The sequence below is a fragment of the Carettochelys insculpta genome, chromosome 13, assembly GCF_033958435.1.
Source record: "Carettochelys insculpta isolate YL-2023 chromosome 13, ASM3395843v1, whole genome shotgun sequence".
Lineage (NCBI taxonomy): Eukaryota > Metazoa > Chordata > Testudines > Carettochelyidae > Carettochelys > Carettochelys insculpta.
This window is the reverse complement of record NC_134149.1, coordinates 43,602,663-43,625,736: the sequence shown is the minus strand read 5'-3', so window position 1 is coordinate 43,625,736 and position 23,074 is coordinate 43,602,663. Positions and strand designations below refer to the sequence as shown.

Below are 23,074 nucleotides of genomic sequence, written 5' to 3'. Positions count from 1 at the left end.
GCGCACCCCTCGGGCCTCCATCCACCCTCCATAATCCCCCTCGAACCCTCCGTCCACCCACATACGCCCCCTCGGGCCTCCATCCACCCCCATATGTACCCTCCGGGCCTCTGTCCACCCCCATCCACCTCCATATGCCCCCTTGGGCCCCTGTCCACCCCCGTACGTAACCCCTCAGGCCTCCATCCACCCCCGTACACACCCGTCTATCTAGGCATCCATCCATCCCCGGATATTTCGAACTAGCTAATCATTGTGGTGTCCAGGCACCATATACTTCCAGGACATGCGCAGTCACTCACTGGGCGACTCCCACCCCTGCTTGCTCAGCTGTACTGAGCAGCCACTCCCCAGCCCCTGATTCTGAGGGTACTGGGCTGGCAGGTGACTGCGGTTCAGCCAGGTCGCGCTGCGGTGCTTTGTGCAAGTTCCTGGGCTGGTGCTTTGAGTTTTGATGAAACATCAACATTTTCCATTCAGATTCCAAAGTTTTTTTCCCAGCTAAATTTTTCCCTGGAATGCTGCCCGCCTACCCGCCGTCACCCAACCAGCTCTCCTGGGCCCACGACACTGTGCCACTTTGAGGTACGGAGTTGCTCCTGCAGGTCCTTCTTGGCGTTTTTGTGCCGGACTATCTCCATCTCGTTTACACTGCAGCTCAAATGGGGAAGTGCCTCAGCCAGCCCGGAGTGTGTGTGGAAAAGCCCACGCCAGCCTCCCCAGGCTCCTCTCCAAATGCGGACAGGCTGGCCACGCCCTGCAGCCCGGGGAGCTGAGCTGAACTCTGGACTGAGTGCCACAGCCTGACGGGTGGCAGGGCGTGGTCCCCTCAAATATTAGCCCTCGCTCTTGAACAGCCTGAACAGGCAGGCAGAGTTCATGGAATGTGCTGACTTTCCTGACCTCAAATATTTACTGTTGCATTGGCCAATTGTGGAAAGCCTAACAACCACTCAGCACACGTACGCAAGCAACATGCATGTGTCTGCCCCAGGGCGGGTGAGCGCTGTAGGCGCCTGCAGACACAGGCATGCATAGGTGAGCATATGCAGGGACGTGCGTGCAGGCAACTTCCAGCTAACAGGGGCAAGAATCTCCAGGCACATCCGACCTGGGCTCAGAAACACGCCTGTCCACCTGCACAAGAAGCCTCTGTCTGCAAGCGTGCGTGGGCTCACCTAAGCATTCCCTTGCACTTCTGCACGCAGAGTGTGGCAGGAACCCGGCAGCAGGCGGGACATGCCGAACTGCTTTCTGCCAGGTGTGAGACATAAGTTTAGGGCTCGGGTCGATAAGAGTTTAAGCTGGATTTACAAGCGGCACGTGGGAGATTTTATGGTGCACTCGGGCTCGGGCTCGCAGGGGTCTGTGGGCGGTTTTATTAGTGTTTCTGAGCTGAAAGACAAAGGCGAGGTTTACCGCGCTCAGGCTCAGCCATTGTCCCAGCCAGGTCATCTGGCTGGGTCAGTCCCACCAAGGCCTTTTACTTTCAAACAATGACAGGTTGATTTCCAGGTTGGAAACAAAATGCTTTCCATTGTCCCGCAAGCTGGCTCCTTCCCCCAGGACAGCACGGCAGGACAGGCTGGAACAATGGGCCCAACTGGTGTTCCAATTCCCCGGGAGGTGGGTGAGCAGCCAGTGGGTTATATATTTAATCTCACAATGGCGCCAAGGCAATGAATGGTGTCCCCTGGAGACTGATTTGGCCCGGGCCATAGCAACGGGCAAACCACAGGGGAAGGTACTAGCGACTGGCCCAACTGACTTCCCAGGCTACAGCCCATTGGGTGGGTTATCCCAGATGGCTTTCTTAACCCTTCATGTGGCGGGGCTAAGTCCCTGCCGAAGTGCAGTTCCTCCTAGGATGACAGGGCACCATGCGGGCTCAGGCTCTGGCTTCTCCACTCTAGACTTTGGGGTGCTCCTTTGGCTTTGGTGAACTTGCGTGGAGTCCTGCAGGAATGTCTGCCCGCAGACATGGATAGCCGTGGAGACACAGCTGGCGCGGGGGCTGAGGGCGGTGCAGCCACGCAACCAGAAGGAGCTGCTGGCGCTGGCTCCTGGGAGCAGTTCCAGGAGTCCTGGGCTTCTCCTGAGCTAATTCCACCAATACTCCTGCCAGTGCAAGCCACAACCTCTTTTGGCCCTGTGCCCCGTGAAGTGAACACCTTGAGTCAGGGGGGAGAAGGACGAGGTCTTGCATCCAACACAGGATTAGCAGGGCCAATAAAATCGCTCCACGGAGAGGCTGAGGTTTGCCCAGGCCCATTGACAGGGGCAGGGGGGAGGGCAAAGGAGGCAGTAGCCCCAGGGCCTGGTGATTCAAAGGGGCCTCGGGCTCCCAGCCACAACTCTTTGAGTTGTCACAGGAGCTCTGGGGCTGGATGGGGCACTGAGAGCTGCCTGGCCCCGCTCCTTCCACCTGAGGTTCCATCCTTTCCAGTGGCTCCGAGCTGGGCCACCCCACACCTTGCCCCAGAGCCCGTGGTGGCTGTCAGCCCTGCTGGCTTTACCGCTTCAGGCCATTGCACAAAGGCTGAGGCAACCCATGAGGGCTGCTCATGAGGGCAGGGGCATGGCTGGGGCAGAATCATCGAAGGCTGGGGCTGGAAGGGACCTCAGGAGGTCATCTAGTCCAGCCCCCTGCCCAAAGCAGGATCAGCCCCAACTAAATCATCCCAGCCAGGACCTTGCCAAGTCAGGACTTAAAAACCTCTAGGGATGGAGAGTCCACCCCCTCTCAGAAGAAGAGCTCTGGCTGTAAAGAAGGGCAGGTTGTGACCATCTTCCAACCCAGAAGCTCTTTCCCTGAGGATTCAATGCCCATGTGATGGAACCTGAGTTTGCTACCACCCCGCCCCCCATGACAGCTCAGACACAGCCCTAGCCGTTCCTGTCACCTTCTTCCGAGGCATTCCACCACACCAGGGCATCTGGTGCCTTGTTCCCCAGCCTGAGAAGAGGAAACAGGAGCAGAGCCAGGCGGGAGAAATAACTCCCAGGGTTGGGATTGGCTTTGTGGTTTGTTCGTTGCTCATAAAAAAGAAAAGTGACCCCAGGGACAGCTTAATTGCACCCAGTAAAGATCAACACCTCCATAAAAGAGATTTATGAGAGGAGCTCTGGTTCTGGGAATGGCCAGAGATCTGATAAGGGCCTGGGCTGTCTTTCCAGCAGACCCCGCCTGCCCGCGCTGGGAGGGGCCGGGGGACTGTTTTGTGCAGGGAATGCTGGGGCACTGTTCATTTAGTTCATCTCACTTTTGTTCGAGAACCGAATCCCGCGGCGGGTTAAAGGGGAAATCACTCAAAGAGGGCTGTTTTCTCCTCACATGCTACACCTGTACGGCCAAACCACTGCAGGCTGCAATCCCCTTGGCTCAGCCTGGCTAAATCTTGGATGGGAGGCCCCCAGGGAAAATGCAGAGGGCACCGGATGCAACAGGAGGGACTCCTCTCTGAGTCTGTAGTGAACCAAAACCCGAGCCAGGTGCAGGGCATGTCTACAGAGGGGGACCACGTACAGGTGTGATTTGCAAAACACGCTGAGGCGTCACACGTTAATGACTCCTGCCAGTGCGCTCTCGGGACCCCCACTCTGCTCCACCGGTGCACAGGCTGGAACGTTCGGAAACTTTTCGTGCGCACCAGCAGGGGCTGCACGCACCGCTTATTGTTCAACATCTCAGCGTGCTTTAGAGCTAAGGCCCCCCGGGCATGTCTACATTGCTCATCCACTCAGATCCTGTGCGGCAGTCAATGGGCCTCACACGCACGCAAAGCGGCAAGCACCCACTGCAGGGTACAGCTACCAGACCCCTGGTCTTCCAAACACAACCAGAGCTCTGGGACTGGTTCTCCCACAAACACTGTTTATGGAACTGCATTCACCGTGCTAGGGTCACGTCGCACCTGGAGTAAAGCGCCATGGAAATCCACCATTGGCGCGGTATAAAAATAATTTGGCTGGGGGATCCTGAGCATACTCAGGCACGCCCTTACCTGTGTGAGTTCTCTGATGTGCCTTCAGGTGGGAACTTTTGGTATAAACTTTCGTGCAACCTGTTTTAAAAAAAAAAAAAAAAGGTGTGAAAAATGTTTCATTGTCATGCAGATTTAAAACTTGCCCCCCACCCCCCAGGTGATGGTGAGATGCAGCAACTCTGAATTGCCAGAAGTAAAGAGGATTGAAAAGATGTGTGGGTAACAGTTTGCAAATCAGGCCGGGCGTCAGGCTTGTTTCTGCTCCAGCCAAGCAAGGACGTGTGTTCAGCCTGAAAGCTGCATGCGTCAGTGGGAGAGGAGAAGTCTCCTTCACCCACAAGCGTGAGAGCTTTTTGCAGCAAGGCACGCGGGCAACCTTGGCAAATTAGGCACACGCAGTACCATCCAAACTTTCCATATCACCTTCCACATACAGCAGGGGTGGGCCGTAGTTTTTGATGCGGGGGGACACACCAAGGTTTTTGGTGAGTGGTCAAGGGCTGCACTTTTCTATGGAGGATGTGTGGGGTCTGGGATGGGGCTTGGGGGCAGAAGGGAGCTCGGGGCAGGGGACTGGGGGGGTAAGAGAAGAGGTGGGGTCTGAGCGGGAGTTTGGGTGAAAGAGGAGGAGACGACATGAGGCAGAGTTTGGAGTGAGGATCAGGGAAGAGGCTGGCCTGGGAGACGGATGCAGGAGAGGTTGCAGGGTCTGGGAGGGGGTTGGGCTGTGGTGCCAGAGGGAGGCTCTGGCCAGGAGGCACTTACTTAAGCACCTCCACTCTAAGACAGGCTCCCGTGCTTTCCAGCAGCCCCAGACCTCATGCGCTGCACCGCCCCCCAGCCCGCGGGAATGTCTCTCACCTCCTATTGGCTAATTTCCAGCCAAGGGGAGCTGAGAAACTGCCCTGCACTCCACGCCCCTCTGCTCACCCCCAGCAAACTCTCTCAATTACCATTGACCAGTACCTACCTAATAGGAGCTGAGAGATTTTGCTGGGGCGGCCGGGGGGGGGCAGTGGGGCAGCAGGCTAAGCCTTCCTCCCAGTCACAGATCAGTTTAAGGGGGTTGGTGGGCCTGATCCAGCCCAGGGGCTGTATCTTGCCTGCCTTTGATATACGCTGCACACACAGATATCACTGCATCATCCCCGATTTGCATTCCTTAGTGCCATCCTCATGCCTGTGTGTCTTCACTAGGGATGAGAAAACCAGTCTGAATATCATAGAATCATAGAACACTAGGACTGGAAGGGACCTCGAGAGGCCATCGAGTCCAGCCCCCTGCCCCAATGGCAGGACCAAGTACTGTCTAAACCATCTCTGATAGACATCTATCTAACCTGTTCTTAAATATCTCCAGCGATGGAGATTCCACAACCTCCCTAGGCAATTTATTCCACCGTTTGACCACCCTGACAGTTGGGAACTTTTTCCTAATGTCCAACCTAAACCTCCCTTGCTGCAGTTTAAGTCAATTGCCTCTTGTTCTATCCTCAGAGGCCAAAAAGAACAGGTTTTCTCCCTCCTCCTTATGACACCCTTTTAGATACCTGAAAACCACTATCATATAACCCCTCAATCTTCTCTTTTCCAAACTAAACTAAACTAAAATATGACAAAAGCAGACCCTGGCTTTTGTCCCAAGCGCAAACTGAACCTTTTATGTTGGTGGCATCCACACATTAACTTTCACAGTGGTATTTGATGGCTTTGTGGTGTCTCGGACTTTCTGGATTCTAGACAGAATCAGAACCAACCAAACTAGGGCAAGAAAGGCGCCTTTTTGTGGTCTTTCCAGCCCCAGCAGAGGATGACGATGTATGAGAAAGCAGCAAGCACTGGTCATTTTGTGAAGCGCTGGCCAACTTTTCAATAGTCGAGAGCATTTTTCATTTAGAAAAAGCAGGTTCATCTCAATCAGCCCATTTTGTGTTAATTTCAATGATAGGTGAGAGGAAAAGTCTCAAAATGAATCATTTCAACCATCTCATTTCCTTTCTATGATTCCTAACTGTGTCTTTTTGATAATAAATCCAAAGGAAACTTTCCTTTCAACGTCTATAGTATAAGATTGATTTTAATATGGCATTACATTGTGTCATTAATATATTCTAATGCTTTGACATTACCAAAACAAAAACATCTTTACCTCCTCAATGAGTCAAAATGATACAACGTAATGGACCTGAAATATATCGACGTTTCGATATGAAAAACTTCCAGGAATTTTGAGTCTGTGAAAAACTTTCACGTTCGTCTTCTCCGAATGGGAAGAGAAACCGGCGTTGACAGATCAGAACCTGCCTGGCAGTGGGAATTCTGGTTTTCCACTGGCTTTATTCACAACGTGCAGATAGCTCAGCTAAAGAACACCTTCATTCAGCTGTTTGGTGTTCATCAGAACGGAAACGCTACCCCCAAGTTCTTTTGGTTTCTCTCACTTCCCCCCAACCCTCGTCACAAGCTCTCCTGCCTCCCCACTCTCTAATGCTCTCTCTGGAGGTCAGGCTCAGCTGCACTGAAAGGCAATGTCTACTTCTTCCTCTGCCAGGGATCGGTTTGATCAAGAGCAGATTCATTCTTTGTTTGAAGTTTGCTATACAAAACGAATGTGCCCGAGAATCTGCGATCTTGCATCTACCAGCAAGAGGGCCGACAGACTTCCTGGGACCCTGGGCAAAGCGGAGGGGTGGGCAGCTCTGCGCACCCCAAAGGCACAGGGCCTCAGGTGAAAGGAGAGGGGCTGGGACAGCAATTTAAAGGCTCCGGGGCTCCAGCTGCTCCTGCACTAGCTAAGACCTTTTGAATTGCTGGGCCCCAAGGCAACTGCCCCTTTTAACCCACACGCCCCGCCAGTGACAAGCCTGTCTACCAGCCTGGCATTCAGATAGCCCAGGGAAACGTAGCTGATGAGTGGAGTCCCCTGCCTTAGAGTGGAGTTTATATTTACATGAGCCACCTCTGCAGCTGAGGTCCACACGACACCTCTTATGGTCTCAATGAGGTAGAGATGGGGCCAGACCAAAGCCCCCCTTTAACTTTGAGGGAAACTGGATCCATGACTGAATGTTACTAATGGCCCTTCTGTGACGGGCTTTAGCCCATCACAAAAACCATGGATCCGAACACCCCTGAACCTGGGAGTGCCCAGTCATAAAACTCTTGGCTGTCTCTGACCCACTGCTGCTGGAACTCTAGAGAGAGTCTTATCGCCTCGATTCCTGTTTGAACCTTGCTAACACCTGGGCCTCAAGGAGAGCTTGGGACAATGCATTCCACAAGCTATTTTTGGTGTTGTGTTAATACAAGCATTTCCTGCTATCAGTTTCCCATGTCTTGGCTGTCAGATTCCTTAAATGCCCCCATGCTCTTGTGACAGATTCCAGGGTCAGAAGCAGCTTTCCCTCTAATTTTTTTCCATCTGTGGGCAGAATAAATTTTGTTATGTGCACCGAGGCATGTGCACCAATAGAAACACGCTGCCGGCTGCAAGCGCTCTGCTAATCAGCCAGGCAGCACCTGAATCTCTCCTGGGTGGCCGCTCACGGGGAACTCTGGTTAGAAGGGACCACTGTGATCATGCAGTCTGACTGACTGTATAACAGAGGCCAGAGAACTTTCCTGAAGAATTCCTAAAGCCGATCCTTTAGGAAAAGAGTCAACCCTGAATGAAAAATTGGCCTTGGTGAGTACGTTCCAACGAGGAGTTCTTCCAATGTTTAATTACTCTCACCATTAAACATTTATATTTAATTCCCCACCTGAATTTGCCTAGCTAGACTTCTCTCTGCTAGGCTGATAAACCCCTTATTACATATTTGCTCCCCAAGGAGGTCCTTAGAAACTACAATCACGTCAACCTTTAACCTTCTGTGTGAAGCCAAACAGATCGGCCATGGCCACAGTGGCCCCTCCTTTCGGAAGGGCTATGGTAATGTGGCACTTTGGAAGATGATAATGAGGCACTGCCATGAATATTCATCGCCTCATTAGCATCGTGGCAGCCACACGTGCTTTGCAACTGGTGGTTTCCAAACACACGCCGCCCGTGTAGCTGGGGGGGGTGGTTTTGAAACAACTCCCCTGATTTCAAAAGCCCCTTATTCCCAAAACCACAGTCCTTCCGAAAGGAGGGGCTAGCGTGGCCATTGCTATTCAGTTCCTAGAGTCTCCCCCTACTGGGCATGTCATCTAACCCTTTAATCCTCCCCCTGGCTGCCCTCTGAACCCCCGCCACCTTACAGACACAGGCTACATCTACCCTAGAGAGTTTTGTCCACAAAACCCAGGGCGCGTCCAGAGTCCCAAGGCGTTCTGTCGACAGGAAACTGACAGAAAATGGCACTATCATCGACAGCGTTCTGTTGCTCCCCCCGGGAGGCAGAACGCTGCTGTCGACAAAAATCCAGTCTGGATGTTCCGGGGGCCCCTCTCGCAACAGACAGGGCTTCCAGGACACCGGGCAGCCCTGTCTTCTGTGCTTCCCGTTGGCCAGTCTGTCGAGAGAACGGCCGGGCAGTCCGGCTGCTCTCTGTCGACGGAGTGGAGCGAAAGAGCGGTTTGGCTGCGATCCGCCGACAGATGTTTCCTTGGAAGATATCTTCCTCCAACAACATCTGTCGACAGATCGCTCTAATCTAGACATAGCCACAGGTAAATAGCAGGGCTTCATTAAAGAATACGTTGTTCTTTATCACATCCCCTCCTCTTCAACATACAATTTCCTGCATGGGAAATAACGGCGCATATTCAGGCTTAACAGCCATCTGCATCTAAAGGATGCTGGCTCCAAAGTCTGAAACTCCTTTGATGGCCATTGCCAAGGTGAGCCGTCTGTCACGTGCACTGACGCTAATAAGGTATTACTGATGTTCTGCCTCCCTTAGATATTGCAGGGTATCTATCTGACACACAGCCCAGCACTGCCAGGGAGCCACCTCTGAGGCAGAAGGTGTCAATCAGCTACATGAGACAATTTCAGGAGCGGAAGCCTTTTGTAAATTTCAGACAGGCCAGAGCCACGCAAGAAATTCGACACCAAACCAATACAGCAGCCATGGCTATACCTGGATAATCACAGTGGTGGATCCTCCTTTTCTCCAGCTCCGGGTTGTTGCGTCTGTTGTATTTGGGGGTGGGCATGATAATGTGTCCTGGGGAGAGGGTCCCGAGGCCGTTTGGGAGCGTGGGGATCTGGGACGACTGCACCAGCTTCAGTCCAAACGTGGCTTCATAGGAGGGTGGGGGTGAGATGGTGTTGATGAGCTCGGGTTGGTTCTCTGGGCTGCCAGGCTGCGAGTTTGGAGGTGAAGGGGGTAGGTTCAGTCCTGGGACAGGATAGAATTGCCCTGTGACATTGAAGCTCCCCTGGCCTTGGGGGACGTTCTGGAAGTGCTTCGCTTGTGCGCTGGACTGGATGGGTCGGGGGAGCATGGTGCTCCCCGTGGACATGGTCACGCCGCTGATGGTGTTAATGCACGTGGTACTGCCAGTAGAGGGCGCCATGGTGGCGCCATCGGCATCAGTGCTACCAATGGGCATTTGGTACAACGAGGCCTGCTGCGGGGCACCAGACAGAGGGATCTCCGAGGGCATCTCTTGCTTGATGAAGATATTGTTCACCGCCACCGACTGCGGCATGCTGAAGACGCTGGTGAAGTCTGGCAGCGTCTGGGTGGGGCCGGCCGTGGAGGAGCAAGGCTGGGCAAAGCTGGTGCCGGGTTCAGTTTTGATGTGCGGGAAGGTGGCGAGGGGTTTGGCCGGCCGGTAGAGCCCGGTTCGCAGGTGCGTGGTGTCAGGCAGGATCACGTTGATGTTCACGCTGTACGGGGTGGAGGAGGGCTTCTCCGTCGAGAAGAACTCATCCACTACAGAAGCACTCTCCCTGCGGTACTTCTTGTCCAGCACCATGGGAAGGGAGGGCACCTGACTGGAGAGGTACTTGTCCATTTCGGAACGTGCCTATGGGGATGAACAAAGAAAGAGCTGTTGAGTAAAGAGTTCAGACGCTCTGATGACATGTACTCTACAAACATCTCGTAGGCGGGTGGCTCCGGGGCAGAGAATTCCCATGGATTGGGATGCAGGAGCACAGCTCACCCACTGACACCTTGCACCCACCTGAAGCAAACCACTTAATCACGATTGTGCCTCAGTTTCCTGACCTGTGAAATGGGCACAAGATCTGCTGTGATAATGATGCTTAGATGCTACAGTGACGAGGTATGCATAAGTATTTTGGAAGAGAGCACAACAACAGTGAAAGGCATGCTGACAAATAAAGAAGGGACGGGACTTTGATTTTCTTCTATATAAATAATAAGAGAGAGAGCGAGAGAGAGCAGTGGAGCCTAAGCCAGAGCAGCAGATCCAAGCGCCCTCAAACCTCGAGGGAGTCAGGTTCCAGGGTCTGGATCAGAACTTTTGAGTGGGGGCCCAGCTCTCCTGTAAACTGCGTAATTGAAACTAACTGGAACATAAGGGAAAGAAGTGGATTTTCTCCCTGCCCGTGAAACCGTCACATCTGTAATACAACACAGCCGGGTTTCAGTGCTAGGAATTTGGACGTGTGGTTTTGCAAATGCAACTCTTCCAAAATAACTGAAGTTCTGGTTCTGAATATCATCAAATTCCATCCCCATTCCCTCATGATTCCTATCAGACGGTATCCTCTGGATGTGTTCCCATTGATTCACCCGTCCAAGGGCCGCTCTGCTCTTCGTGGTTAACGATGCTACCACTAATACTCCTTAATGGAGCTGCAGCCTTTAATTATGTGTCTCTCTCTTTACATAGACCTCATATACACATTCACAGGTAACAGAGCTGGCAGAACAGTCCCGTTTCCCTGGGCCCTGCAGATATGGCTTGGCAGCACCTACTGAACAAGCAAGAACCTACGCTCAGCTCATTACCACCCATGGTGCATTCCACCAGAGGGCCTTGCACCAAAGAACCGCATTGCTCTGCGTCAGTCCCCCCCCGTGCAACCCGTCTGCTGCCAACGCAGACTAATTCGGCCAAAAACATTTTCTCCGCCCTACAAGTTACGCCCGCGTCTCTTTCCCAGACTTCGCCCAACTCAGAGCCACACTGGCAAGGCGCCAGGAAACTCAGATCACGCCTAATTTGCAGTTAATGGAGCAAGTATTGTAGCCAACTGTCTCTTTAAAATGGAGGTGGCCTCTTGACACAACATGTCCCAGCATGCAATCTTCCCTCATTGCTAGAGCCCTGGGAGAAGATTTGCATGTCTCATAGGGCTGAAAGGGACCTTGAGAGGTCATTGAGTCCTGTCCTCTGGGCAGGACTGAGCACCACCTCTGAGAGATGTATTTTAAATCAATTTGCCCCAGCCCCTGAAATGGCCTCCATGAGGATTGGACTCACAACCCTGGCTTTAAAAGGCCAATGTATAACTCACTGAGCTGAGAAGGGCCTGAAGCTGCCTCAGCACTGGCTGATGCAGGACCAACTCTGTTGGAGGATCTTTCGCTAGGAGGGTGGTGAACCATTGGAATGGTCTCCCCAGGGAAGTAGGGGAGTCTCCAGCCCTGGAGGTGTTTAAGTCTCGCCTCGACAAAGCTCTGGTGGGGCTGATCTGATGGGTTTGGCCCTGCTTACAGCAGGGGGCTGGACTCGATGGCTTTTTTAGGTCTCTTCCAGCTCTATTGTTCTATGATCTTCTGCCACCTGACTTGCAAGACAGGATATAGGCTGGACCCTTGGTCTGACCTGGTCCAGCTGTTCTTATGTTCTAAAGGGAGTTTAGAACAAACCCTCCCTGTCAAGCCAGACGTGTTGGAAAGCTCCCAGCTCTCACTGGGAGGGTGTGGTCAAAGCAAGGGGCTGAGGGATACAGAGTTGCCCCAATCAATTCAGCTGGAGTAAATTGCCTGACTTATTCCCCCAGGCGCTCTGGACTCCTCCTCCTTTAACGTGGGACTGTCCTATCTTAGTGGCAAGCAACATGGACCAGAACCTCCAGGTGCAAATCTAGAATCAGATCAAAACCTGAACTCTCCCACCGTTTCAGAGGTGTTCGCACCACTGTTCCGTCTAAGCTGCGGGCTGAGGCAAGCAATTCCAGTGCTGGCCAGCTGACGAGCAGAGAACCCACAGCTGCCCAGAGCCAGCAGCCTGTGTTTCTACTGGAGGTGCACATCTGTGCGTGCCTGGGTGCACATAACAAAATTTATTCCACCCACGGATGGAAAAAATTAGCAGGAACATTGATTCACCCTCAAGTACTGGGCTGGGTCTAGGTTAAAGACATGCCCACGCTGCAATCTGGAGCCGATCCCAACTTCCACGTTGGCTCTGTGGTTCCGATTCGGGCTCCTCCCCGGGGCAGGCTTGCGTGGAGCCCTCAGAGCGCTGCCTGCTTTCTCCTGATCTTCTCTGCGCTTCAGGCCACCCCATCCAGTTACGTTTAGGGTCAGGAATCAGCTCACTGCTAGGCAGTACCAGGGGCTCTCCCTGCAGCTTGGAATGCTGCGCATACCTGAGCAATGAAACGACCCACTCACTGGGCGGACGGAGGAGGGAAGCAGAGGGGGAAGGGTCAGACGTATTTTACTTCTAAGGTTCCCTTATCTCTGGTATTTTGATTTCCTGCCTTCGCTTTACGGGAAAGGAGTTTTCCTACGAGGCTTCCACGAGGATGTCCCAGATCCTCCAAGGTATTTAGGCACTGAACTCAAACTGAAATCAATAGGAACCAGGCAACTGAATAGCTCTTAGGATCTGGTCTGCTGTGTTTTTGCCCATGAATTCCATGCGGCTCTTTTCAACCCTATGGGACTGCAAACAGTGACTCCCTAAACCCCCCTTCAGTCCTGCAGCCTGCACCAGACTGCAAATGGTAATAAAGAACGCCAGACAGCACCCACTGTCCCCAGAGAAGACCCATCAGCTCAGGAGAAACCAGCTGCATCTAACGAAAACACCCATTCCCCTTGCTCCCTGTAAGCTGAGCGCTTGGGGAGGACGCCCAGGAGAGATTCAAACTGCCACTTGGCTGATCAGCACAGCACACACAGGTGGCAGCCGTCGGCAGGACGTCTTTCTATGGGTGGTGCACATCCGCCCATGCATCAGTGTGCATAAAATTTATTCCATGCCTGGATGGGAAAAATGAAGAGGGATCATTGCCCACAACAGCAAGGGGATGGGGGCGGGAAATAGACATGCATAGATAATAAAAAACCTTCACCTCCATAGTAAGTGGCATGTGCTGCTCCATCCTCAGTGTGGTAAGCTGTGGAATAAACACAGCCTGTTACTGAGCAGTCATGATACAGTGCACAAAAAACACGGGACTCGGTGTCCTATGGCACTTTATCCCCAGTGGGCCAAGGAGTGCACCCGGATGTGCGCAGCTCCATTAACCCTTTTCACACTGGACCAGAGCCAGTGGCCCAGGGAACAGGCTGGGGCCTTCTTAAGGCTGGCTGCCATTTTCCAGTGCAGCAGGCCTGCCCCTCCATGTCTGACTGTGCCTCACCAGCCCTCTCCTGGTGTGACTGGCACCGATCAGAAGCCCGAAAAACACACACCAGCCAGCTAGAGAGCTGCTGCCTCTGCTTAATAACCCCACTGGCTGCTGACTCTGGCTACTCCGATCCCAACCACTGTCACAGGTTCTGCCCAGTCCTGGCAGCCAAGCCCCCCAAGTTGCTTCAGCTCCCAGGGGATAGGGGTCTACTTCCCACTGTTACTTAGAGATTGTTGCTGGGCAACACAGGGCTAGCGGTTCTTTCTGCTTGCATCCCTGAGAAGGTAGCCGTAGCAACAGCGCCCCAGCAGCACAGGCAGTGCAACTGCACAGGCATCACCTCTGGGGAAGCCAACAAGTTCATCAAGGCCCGTAGAGATCCCTCTCTACCCCCGACCCCTGGCCAAGCCCAGCCAAGACAGAACCCAGGGGGCGGCGGAGGGGGACATTGGTCTTAGTCTGGTTTCAGACTACAGCGCTGGTGGGTAGGTATCACTGTCTTCCCTGTGCACAAAAAAGCTTGGCACAGAGACACTGAGCAATGACTTGAGACAGCGGCAGAGCTGGGAATGGAGCCCACCGCTGCTTGTATCCCAATTTCCCCACTCAGTCCACTAGGCTACGCTGCCCTGTGGCCTGACAAACAGCCAACAACTACGCAGCTGCAACCTCACTTCCTGCCCCAGGCTGGGATAAATTTGCTTCCCCTGCCCATACGGTACCAAGCCCGAGGGTTTCCGATTCAAACGGCCCCGGTGGCAATTGATACAAAGGTCCCTACCACAAGGGGTGACATGCAAGATGGGAAGTGTGCATGCCTGGGATGAATATAGCCCCATTAAGTACAGTTGCATTATCCTAGCGCCCAGCAGATGCTTTCAGCCTGTTTTCTGAGGTGCACAAAGAGAGCCCAGGTGCTCTCCCTACCCTCCATAAGTTGGGGGTCAGCAGAGACGCTGCTCAGGTGCTGGGATCCACAAAGCTTCAGTCACAGATTTTCACGCACGGTGGGCCCAACAGCCAATCGGGAACGGTGGGGAGGCCAAGGGCAGAAGCGGGGGCCTAGGGCAGTCAGACTGTAGCACAGCTCAGCCTGTAAGGATGGACCCTCTCCTCCCTCCGAGCCATGCAGCAGGAGGGAGCAGAGCTGCCCCAGAGCTTCACATGGGCAGCTGCAGTTGTTTTAGCTCTTTCTTTAGCAGTACTGGATTTTTGCCTCCTGGAAGCTCTTACATCCCAAAACAGACCCTAAGCCTAGCTCAGGTAGGGGGAAAAGCCTCCTCTGTAATTTGCATGTCCTGTTCTTTAACACCTGTTGCTTTGCAACTCCACGCTAAACTGCAAACTGTTCCAAAGCATTTGGGGTCAATTTGCCTTTGTTTTCCCTAATGCTTTGAGCCGAGCTCCCAGTTCTCAAGCACACACAATGGAAACTGCTCTAAAGGTTTTTATTTCTTTTTCGCAAGAAACTGTGAATTGGAACGAGGGGAAATTCTGCCAGTGATGAAATCACAACTGTCCCTACATTCACCCCTATGGGAGCGGTAGCTGTATTAGCGTGCAGCCACAAAAACAACAAAGTCCTGTGGCACCTTACAGCCTCACAGATATTTTTGAGCATAAGCATATTTTTGTGGGCAAAGACCTGTTCCTGCAGCCAAACGACAGAAGAAAACCTTCACTTTCTGCAGGAGCACATGAAACGTAAGTCGAAAGGAAACAATAAGGTGATAGGGAAGAGCAACAGAGAGGGAGCCGTGCTAGTCTCTACACTATCAATACAAAACAGCAGTCAAGTAGCACTTTAAAGACTAGCAAAATAGTTTATCAGGTGAGCTTTCGTGGGACAGACCCACTTCTGCAGCCCATAGCCCGACCAGAACAGACTCCATACTTAAGGCACAGAGAACCAAAAACAGTAATCATTGATCATTTGTAATAATTTGATCATTTTTTTTCTGATTTGTCCTCCTTGATTACTGTTTTTGATTCTCTGTGCCTTAAATACTGAGTCTGGTCTCGTCTGGCTATGGGCTGAAGAAGTGGGACTGTCCCACGAAAGCTCACCACCTAATAAATTATTTTGTTTTGTTAGTCTTTAAAGTGCTACTTGACTGCTTGTTTGTTATGGGGAAGGTTTCACAGTTCAAGACCGTGGTCAGGAATCAGGAAGATCAATGCTTCTTTTGCACACAGGGATGTCCTTTTCCACGCCAGCAGCACTCCAGAATCCCTCTCCTGTGCATCCAGCTGCAACCCTCCATCTCCCCATTTAGTAACATGAATAATGCAGTGATCATGATCCCCAAGGTGAGAGCCCCTAACCTTGGCTTTTGGTGAAGAAGTCAGGGCTCTGTGTTCAGAATTTTGGCCTGGTGCTGTGAGCCAGGAATCGTGAGCTGGGACGATATCTTCAAACCAGTCAGCAAAGCACTCGAATGTGTTACCTGGGGGGTGGGGCGGGGAATTTCCATCCCTAGTGGTTTTGAGCAGGACTCAATGACCTCCTGAGGTCTCTTCCAACCCCGTGATTCAGTGAAACCCCAGAGCTATCCCCAAGCAAGTCCTGGGCTCAGAAGGGAGCAGCGGAAAACACCAGCTACTTTGAGCCAGGAGCCCTTCAAGCCCCCAGCTTTACAAGCCAACGTTGCCCTTTTCTGGAGGGAAGCTGAACAGGTGGATGCAGCAAATTCAAGCCCTTGTTAATAGCTGGGAAGAAGCAAAGTGTGGCTTGGCTAGAAAGGCCGGCCGAGTCCAGGGTGGCATAGCGTGATTACAAGTCTTCCGTCTAGTCCGTAAGGTGCAGACCTGGTGCAGCTCCACCAAAGCATTAATGGAAAGGGACAGGCGCCAGGCCTCCAGCCGGCTTGTGACCAGACCCTGCGAGAAGGCGTGAAGGGTCTCCCGGTAGAAGAAGTGTGCCTGCCCCCTAGTCCTGCATCCAAGTTGTTTGCTATGTTTATGGTAGGTCTTCCCTGGAACATCTTTGTTCTGAACAAACAGGACTTTGCTTTGTGCAGGCTGGCTGATCACTTGTTAGCTAACCCTGGCATTGTCCCCGAGACAACAGGCGGGTGTCAGACCCAATGAGGCAATCCCAGGCAAGGGCAGGATGAACTGCGCCTGAAATCCAGAGGGACAGAGAGTTACGTGACTCTGCTACGAGGACGGTGCGGACTTGAGACGTGAGATCGAACGGGGAGGGCCTGCAGGAGGGGATCAGTTACCTGAGAAAGGCAACAGCACGGCAAAGCACTGAGAAACAAATGCAGCCCTGGAATCAGCCCAGCAAGGGAGGTGGATGTAGTCCATCCCTGCCCTTTCCTGTCACTCCTCAGCCTGATCAGCACCAGCTGGGGGGAGCTAAGGGGCACAGGATGCTGCTACATTGATTGACTTCTTTGAGGGACAAGAACTGCCGGTAAGAGCGCTGGAAAGTCGAACAGCACAAAACAGCCCCTTCGCGACAATGAGAAAGCCAACCTCAGGACACGTACGCAGCAGAAATCCCATGATGAGTGTGCACTGCCAGCCCACCATCAAGGGGCCCAACGCAGATGCTGTGCCGACTTTTGTGGACTTATTTTTTAAACAAAACAAAATGAAGAAAGGTCAAAATGTTCTCAGTCACCCCCGTGGGTTCTTTTGGGGGTTTTTTTTAGAATTTTATTTTTGCTTTTAAGAGATCATCATTTGGGCCTTTCCCAAGTTAGGGTGAAAAAAAAGTTAGCGTCTGGAGATTCTGGGGTGGGATGGGCAAGCCATTTTTGGACCAGCTCTGGCCGTTTATAGGCACGATAGCTATGTTTGGCCGTTGGCTAACAGGAAAGGGCAGGTGAGGACTCAGGGAGGTGCTAATCTAAGCACTCGTTAGGTTTTCCTCAGCCATTAAAAGCCAGGGGCCTGATGCTTTTAACGTCAATCATCGCCGTCAATCATCGCAGCTCTTGCTGACACAAAGAGAAAAAAAAAAAGATTTAACCCTTTCCTGGTTCGCTGGCAAGTATTTAGCTTGCGGGGGGGGGGGGGGGCGCTTTGGCCAGAAACAAAAAGGGATGTCTGGATACTCCAGGGGGAGCCGCTCCAAAAATGATTACACCCAGAACACTTCCTATCAGGGATCACCAAGCTTTGCACAAGATAAATGAAAGCTTCCAGTGAGGAGGTATCCGAACCATTTTTTCCTAGAAGAAACTGACGCACAGAGAGGTGAATTGACTTGCCCAAGATTATGCAGCAGATTTGTTATCAAGGCAGGAATGGAATCCAAATGCATTGGGCTTGGGCCACCAGATCAGATCCCAAAAAAAGGAGGAACAGCTTAATGCTGCCCTAGAGGTAACAAATATGCCATAAAACCCAGATCCCGGCCTCTCTGCAAGGCAGGCCAGCCTGTCCAATTTAATCTCTTTTAGTAAAGAAAATCTAAAAGCATCCTTTCGTCATGAAACCTCTCTGTTTTTTCTAACTGACTGATCTAAGGGGACCCTCAAAACAGGGGCTTGTGCTCCCCGACTGATTAGGTGCGGTGTACACTGAGGTTGTTAAGTATCAACCAGCCATATCCACATCAGGTATTTCCAGCACTCAGGCAGGGTGGAGGGAATCAATGCTTGCTAAAACCAGAGAGGGATTATTATACCAGCAGCAGGGGAGAGAGACACACAGCAGCCACCCGTTCGATTTTTGACCTCTCCAGTGCTACACATCCGCCGCCAGGCACTTGCTGGGCTTCCCGCTTTGAATGTGCTCCTGCAAACATTTCAGAAGTGGCTCGGAGCCCAACAAAGCCAATGAGAAGTCATCAACAGGCTTTCAGTCCTGGCCCTTTACGGTGATGATGATTTCTTACGGAAGTACTGGGGCTGACAGACATGAACCCCTATTATATTAATCTTTGGACAAACACCAAGCAAGAGCCCCAGCCTCAAAGGGCTTTCAGCCTCAACAGATCACGAACACCACGGGACATAGCAGATAATCAATTAAGCGTTACTGAGACCTGTGAAACTATTTGCATGAATGGCAGGTTCTGGGACTCTGTGCATGTGGGTGAGGCTGCCCCCTACTGGCTGTACCACATACAAGACCGAGGATCAGTGCAAGCTGAGAAGGCCCTTTCTTAGTTCCTGTTTTGTCGCTGAAGGACCTGGATTCTAATCCCACTTCTTCAAGCACGTGCCTGACAGCAATCCAATTCCAGCTCCACGAAGGTGTATAATGTCCGGGGACATCCTCATCACCTTCGTGGACCTGGGCCCAAGTCTGCTCTTTGCAGGCGTGGATCGGTTACAGCACAGGCCCCCTCCTTTCTCAGACACGCACCTGCTTGGAATGGTTTCCAAGCTCCAAAAAAGGAATTGCCAACAATCGGAAGGAAAGACATCAATCCCAGACCATGACAAGTTCTTGGCAGTGTCCCTTTAAGTATGCATGTTATAAATAGAAGGTGTTTATATACAGATTTGGTTCAGTATGGGCATTTATTGTCCCTCTAGTTAAATATTGACCCGGACAAATATTTGCACCTCTGATCATTTAGTCTTGATATTGACCTCAACTGAAGGCAGTTTCTGTTTGTCACCTCGTTTGTTCTAGAACTCTCCGAGGATAAGAATTAGCGATAGCACGGGCAGCCCGGCCTACTGGGAGAAAAGTCTGAGATTCAACCTTTCAAACAACACCCCCCACACAAGGAGGGCCAGACATGCAGCCAGGGTATAGCCCCATGGTGCCAAGACAATCAATGGACTCAGACCCCAGGGGGTGGGAACTGGGAACAGTTCCACTGATGTTAATGGATTGACTCCTCAGCTGGCATAAACTACCCTGCTCTTAAGCCCAGTTTTGAATGCCGCTTTCAGTGTCAGCCGGGCAGCATGCCCTTCCGCTCTGAAAAGTAGTTCCTAGGGGAAGAACCACTCTAAAATAAACCGTAGGTGGGGGAAGCTGACCGGGAAGCCAGATTCTGACCCAGAGCAAGCCCGGAGTATCTTCTCTGGAGTCACACTGGTGTTACGGAGCAGAATCTGCCTCCTCCCCTTCTCGGCAGCTGTCACAACATCTACTGCGTTTAATTTTCTGCCCGAACTTTCCCTGGCCTTTAGTCCTCTCAGGTCCACGAGCTCCTGTGGGCCCTTATCTCCTCCAGCCCTGAGCCTGGCTGCCTTTTTCAGGCACCTTTAGCAACACACCAGCCTCTGCCAGCCCCCATTTTGCAGAGTGCAAACAGAATTCCAGAGCTGCCGACGAGTATTTGCATGGGAAGCATGGCCCGAAAGGGGCAACGCCAGGGGAGGGGAGAGAGAGTTTAAAATTGTTCTCTCTCAATCCTTCTTTTGCCTCTTTCATTAACCAGCAGCTAGCGCTTCCAGGGACATTCACTGAAAGCAACAGAAAGGCTCCTGAGGACTCTGGTGAGAGCTGGATCCAGGCCAGCCATGAACTACAACAAGAACCTTTATGACCCCCTAGCTCCTCTTCCTAACACATGCTCCTGCAGTGCGGCGCCCAGCCTGCAGGGAAAGGTGGAGGTTTCTTTGAAGTGTTGAAGGATGGAGCAGAAATTCATGGTGCTTTGTATAAAGTAGGAGAAGTACACCAGCCCCTCTGTGCATGGGGCTGTCCAGACCTACCGAAGGAGACAAGGTCTGCCCTGTAACCGTTGGACAAGTGTCTATGGCTCACGGGTCATGGTTTGGCTTGGCGATATTTCAATATGAATAAATTACATTCATTGTGCTGAATGAACAGAAGCCTAAAGATTGGCTCAGAGCTGAACTCGAGGGCCTGATTCACCCTGCATTTAAATCCATCCCTTGCACAGGCTGTACTCCTCATTACAGCAGTTGAGAATTTCCGACAAAACAGTTTTTAGTTTTAAAAAGGAAAAAAAAAAAACAATTTGGGGAACCAGAACCATTTTGCAAGCAAAGCTCAGGGCTAACTAACTTTCCAGCTTGAAAAAGAATGTTGAAAAAATGTCAAAGTTGCCAAAATTTGATGGTTTGACATTTTCTAAGCAAATCGTTTCAATTTTCCTGTTCTGAATAACTTCCTTTGAAATGTGTCAGAGAGGTAGCTGAGTTAGTCTATATCTTCAAAAACAACAAGAAGTCCTGTGGCACCTTATAGACTAATAGATATCTGCTGGAAATTTCTGACAAAACAGTTTTTGTTTGAAAAAGAAAAAAAAATAGCTGTTAGTCTATAAGGTGCCACACAGGACTTCCTGTTGTTTTCCTTTGAAATTTTAGCTAAGAATACGGCAAAAAACTTGTACGTGATTGAAACCAAAGTGAAATGTTCTGAAATGGTCAAAACAGAACATTTCAATTGACCTTAACCAATTTTTTCTGAGATTTTCCATTCATTAACATTTTCAAAATTTGGATTTTTCGTTCCCTTCTGGGAGTGGAAATGCTTCCAAAATGCTGAAAATAGTTGCAAGATGGGAAAAACATTTCCCGTCCAGCTCTGCTCCTGGTCTACACCAGTATGACAGGAGAATAAGGCCTACAAACATTTGTTCAGAACAGCAAAATAAAAAGCCACTCAATTTGTGCTGTCAGATAACTGGCTACCTGGTCTCTATCCCTTCCCCGGTGCTTGTTTCCATCTCAACCCAGCTGGGATCTGCTCCAGGCCATATGGGAACAGCCGACAAGGACAGCCAGCACCACACATGAAATCTGAAATGTACCCCCTCTATGGCACATTATGGCTGCATACACCCATTGCAAATGCCTGCATGTGTCTGCAGCACAGTCTTGGGGCTTGTGCAACCTACAACTCTACTTTCTCAGCCAGGGAGTACACACAGTCACACCCATTTCACACGACAGTGCCAAGCACATTAGCAGATGAAATGGCATTTACAAACAACAGACCAAGAAACCCATCCACTGGGAATGACTCTCACTGGCCAAATTTTGCCCATGTTTACATCGGTGCAAATCTGTGTTCCCAGATGGAACGTTGGGGTCACACTACCTACCATCCTGCAGAGGGAGGGGAGTACTTAGGTGTAACCAAAGGCAGCATTTGGCCTTTACAAATCATCGTGAACCACTGGTTTATCTAACTCTCATGCATAAATCAAACTTTCCATTGCTTCAGCAAGTAGTCCTGCTAGGTCGTGATATGGCAATGCCGTGGCATATGAGCTGAAGCAACGCTGAGGCATCGTGACCTCTGAAGTCAACCGGCAACTTTTCAACCATCCTTCAAACCAGACAGAACCTTGAAAATGTGACTGTGCCACATTTCATCGACAGCTTCATCCGCTGCCCTGCACAGGTTGTGGCAGCAGGATGCTGTGGATAATGCCGTCGTTTATTATGATTATCTTTTGTATTGCCAAAACACCAACAGGCCCCTCATCGCAGACCAGAGCTCCCTCTGTGCCAGGTGCTATACAAAAAGAGACAGCCCTTATCTCGAGTATCACAGAGGTAGCTGTGTTAGTCTGTGTGTTCAAAAACCAACAGGAAGTCCTGGGGCACCTTACAGACTAACAGATTAAGCTCTCATGGGCAGAGACCCCCTTCATCAGATGCATGAGCCCTTATCTCAGAAAGCCTACAATCTATCCCTCACTAAAATACCGTCCCGTTCACTGGCCCCCAACACCAAAGGCTGCAAAAGGCAGCCGTGCATGGTACACTTAATGTAGGCACCAGGAAAAAAGCCTGCAGAATGGTTAGTGAAAGCTGGGACAGGATCAAGGGGTTGGGGTCAATCTTGCCTCATTGTTTACAGACCTGCCAGCTTAGAAGTCATTGACTGATCAGCAACACCTTGCCCAGGGCTTTTGTGAAAAGGGCCTGGGAAAGCCCGTTATCAGGCGCCTTGATCTGGAGCGCCAATAATGGCTCAGCCCAGCCGCCAAGGAGACGACCCGAGAACATCTTGTCCCAGCGCCATTTCCTTGAGCTCCTTCCTGCTCCCGGGCCGCTCCTTTCTGTCCCATGTTTCACAAGGCCGGCACTCCTGCAGAGCAGAAGGACCCTGCTCCGGGCACCAGGGAAGCAGTGAGACTCAGGCTGGATCCGACAAGGGGAGTGCAGGGCAGCTAAGGTGGGAGCCACAGGGAGCTCCAGGCACTGCACCAAAAGAGCTGGAGGCACCGGGGGTAGCACTTTCCCACTAGCACTGGGAAAACCAAAGCAGAGTTAGTGCACGTCCATCTCCCTGAGCTGGAATTTACACCTCCGGACTGCTGTGTAGACACAGAACCTTTGCCATCACCTACGTGGCTGTAATCCAGAGTGAGCCTAGTTACTAACTCCTCTGATATCAGGGGAAAGCACCCCGGCACACCCCCACGCAGCCAGCACAAGCCCTTGGGTTCCCTCCCTCCTTCCTGTAATCCACTAGCTTGAGACAACGGGAACCACTCTATTTTAATGCAGGGCCATTAACCCCTTCAGGTCCTCAGTGGTGTCCCCTGGAGCCTCCATCCAGGTGAGCAGAGCCATCAAGGCAGTGCAGGAACATGAACAAGACTCACCTGCTCTGTGGCATGGAAGGGGTTAAACTGCTGCCTGACCTTCCAGGGGGACATGTTCACTTCCTCCTGGAAGCTTTGTCT

The 23,074-nt window shown here is 51.6% G+C and overlaps 1 protein-coding gene across 1 annotated transcript in view; it reads right to left on the bottom strand.

Annotated features, from left to right (window-relative positions):
- LOC142019967 (Krueppel-like factor 5) overlaps nucleotides 1–23,074 on the bottom strand; it is a 34,032-nt gene that overhangs the window by 995 nt on the left and 9,963 nt on the right. The window contains exons 2-4 of the mRNA XM_075007419.1: nucleotides 13,201–13,245; nucleotides 9,053–9,947; nucleotides 4,005–4,064 (exon numbers count right to left, since the gene is read on the bottom strand). Of these exons, the coding sequence (XP_074863520.1) occupies nucleotides 4,005–4,064; nucleotides 9,053–9,947; nucleotides 13,201–13,245 (1,000 nt within the window). The remainder of the gene's footprint in view (nucleotides 1–4,004; nucleotides 4,065–9,052; nucleotides 9,948–13,200; nucleotides 13,246–23,074) is intronic.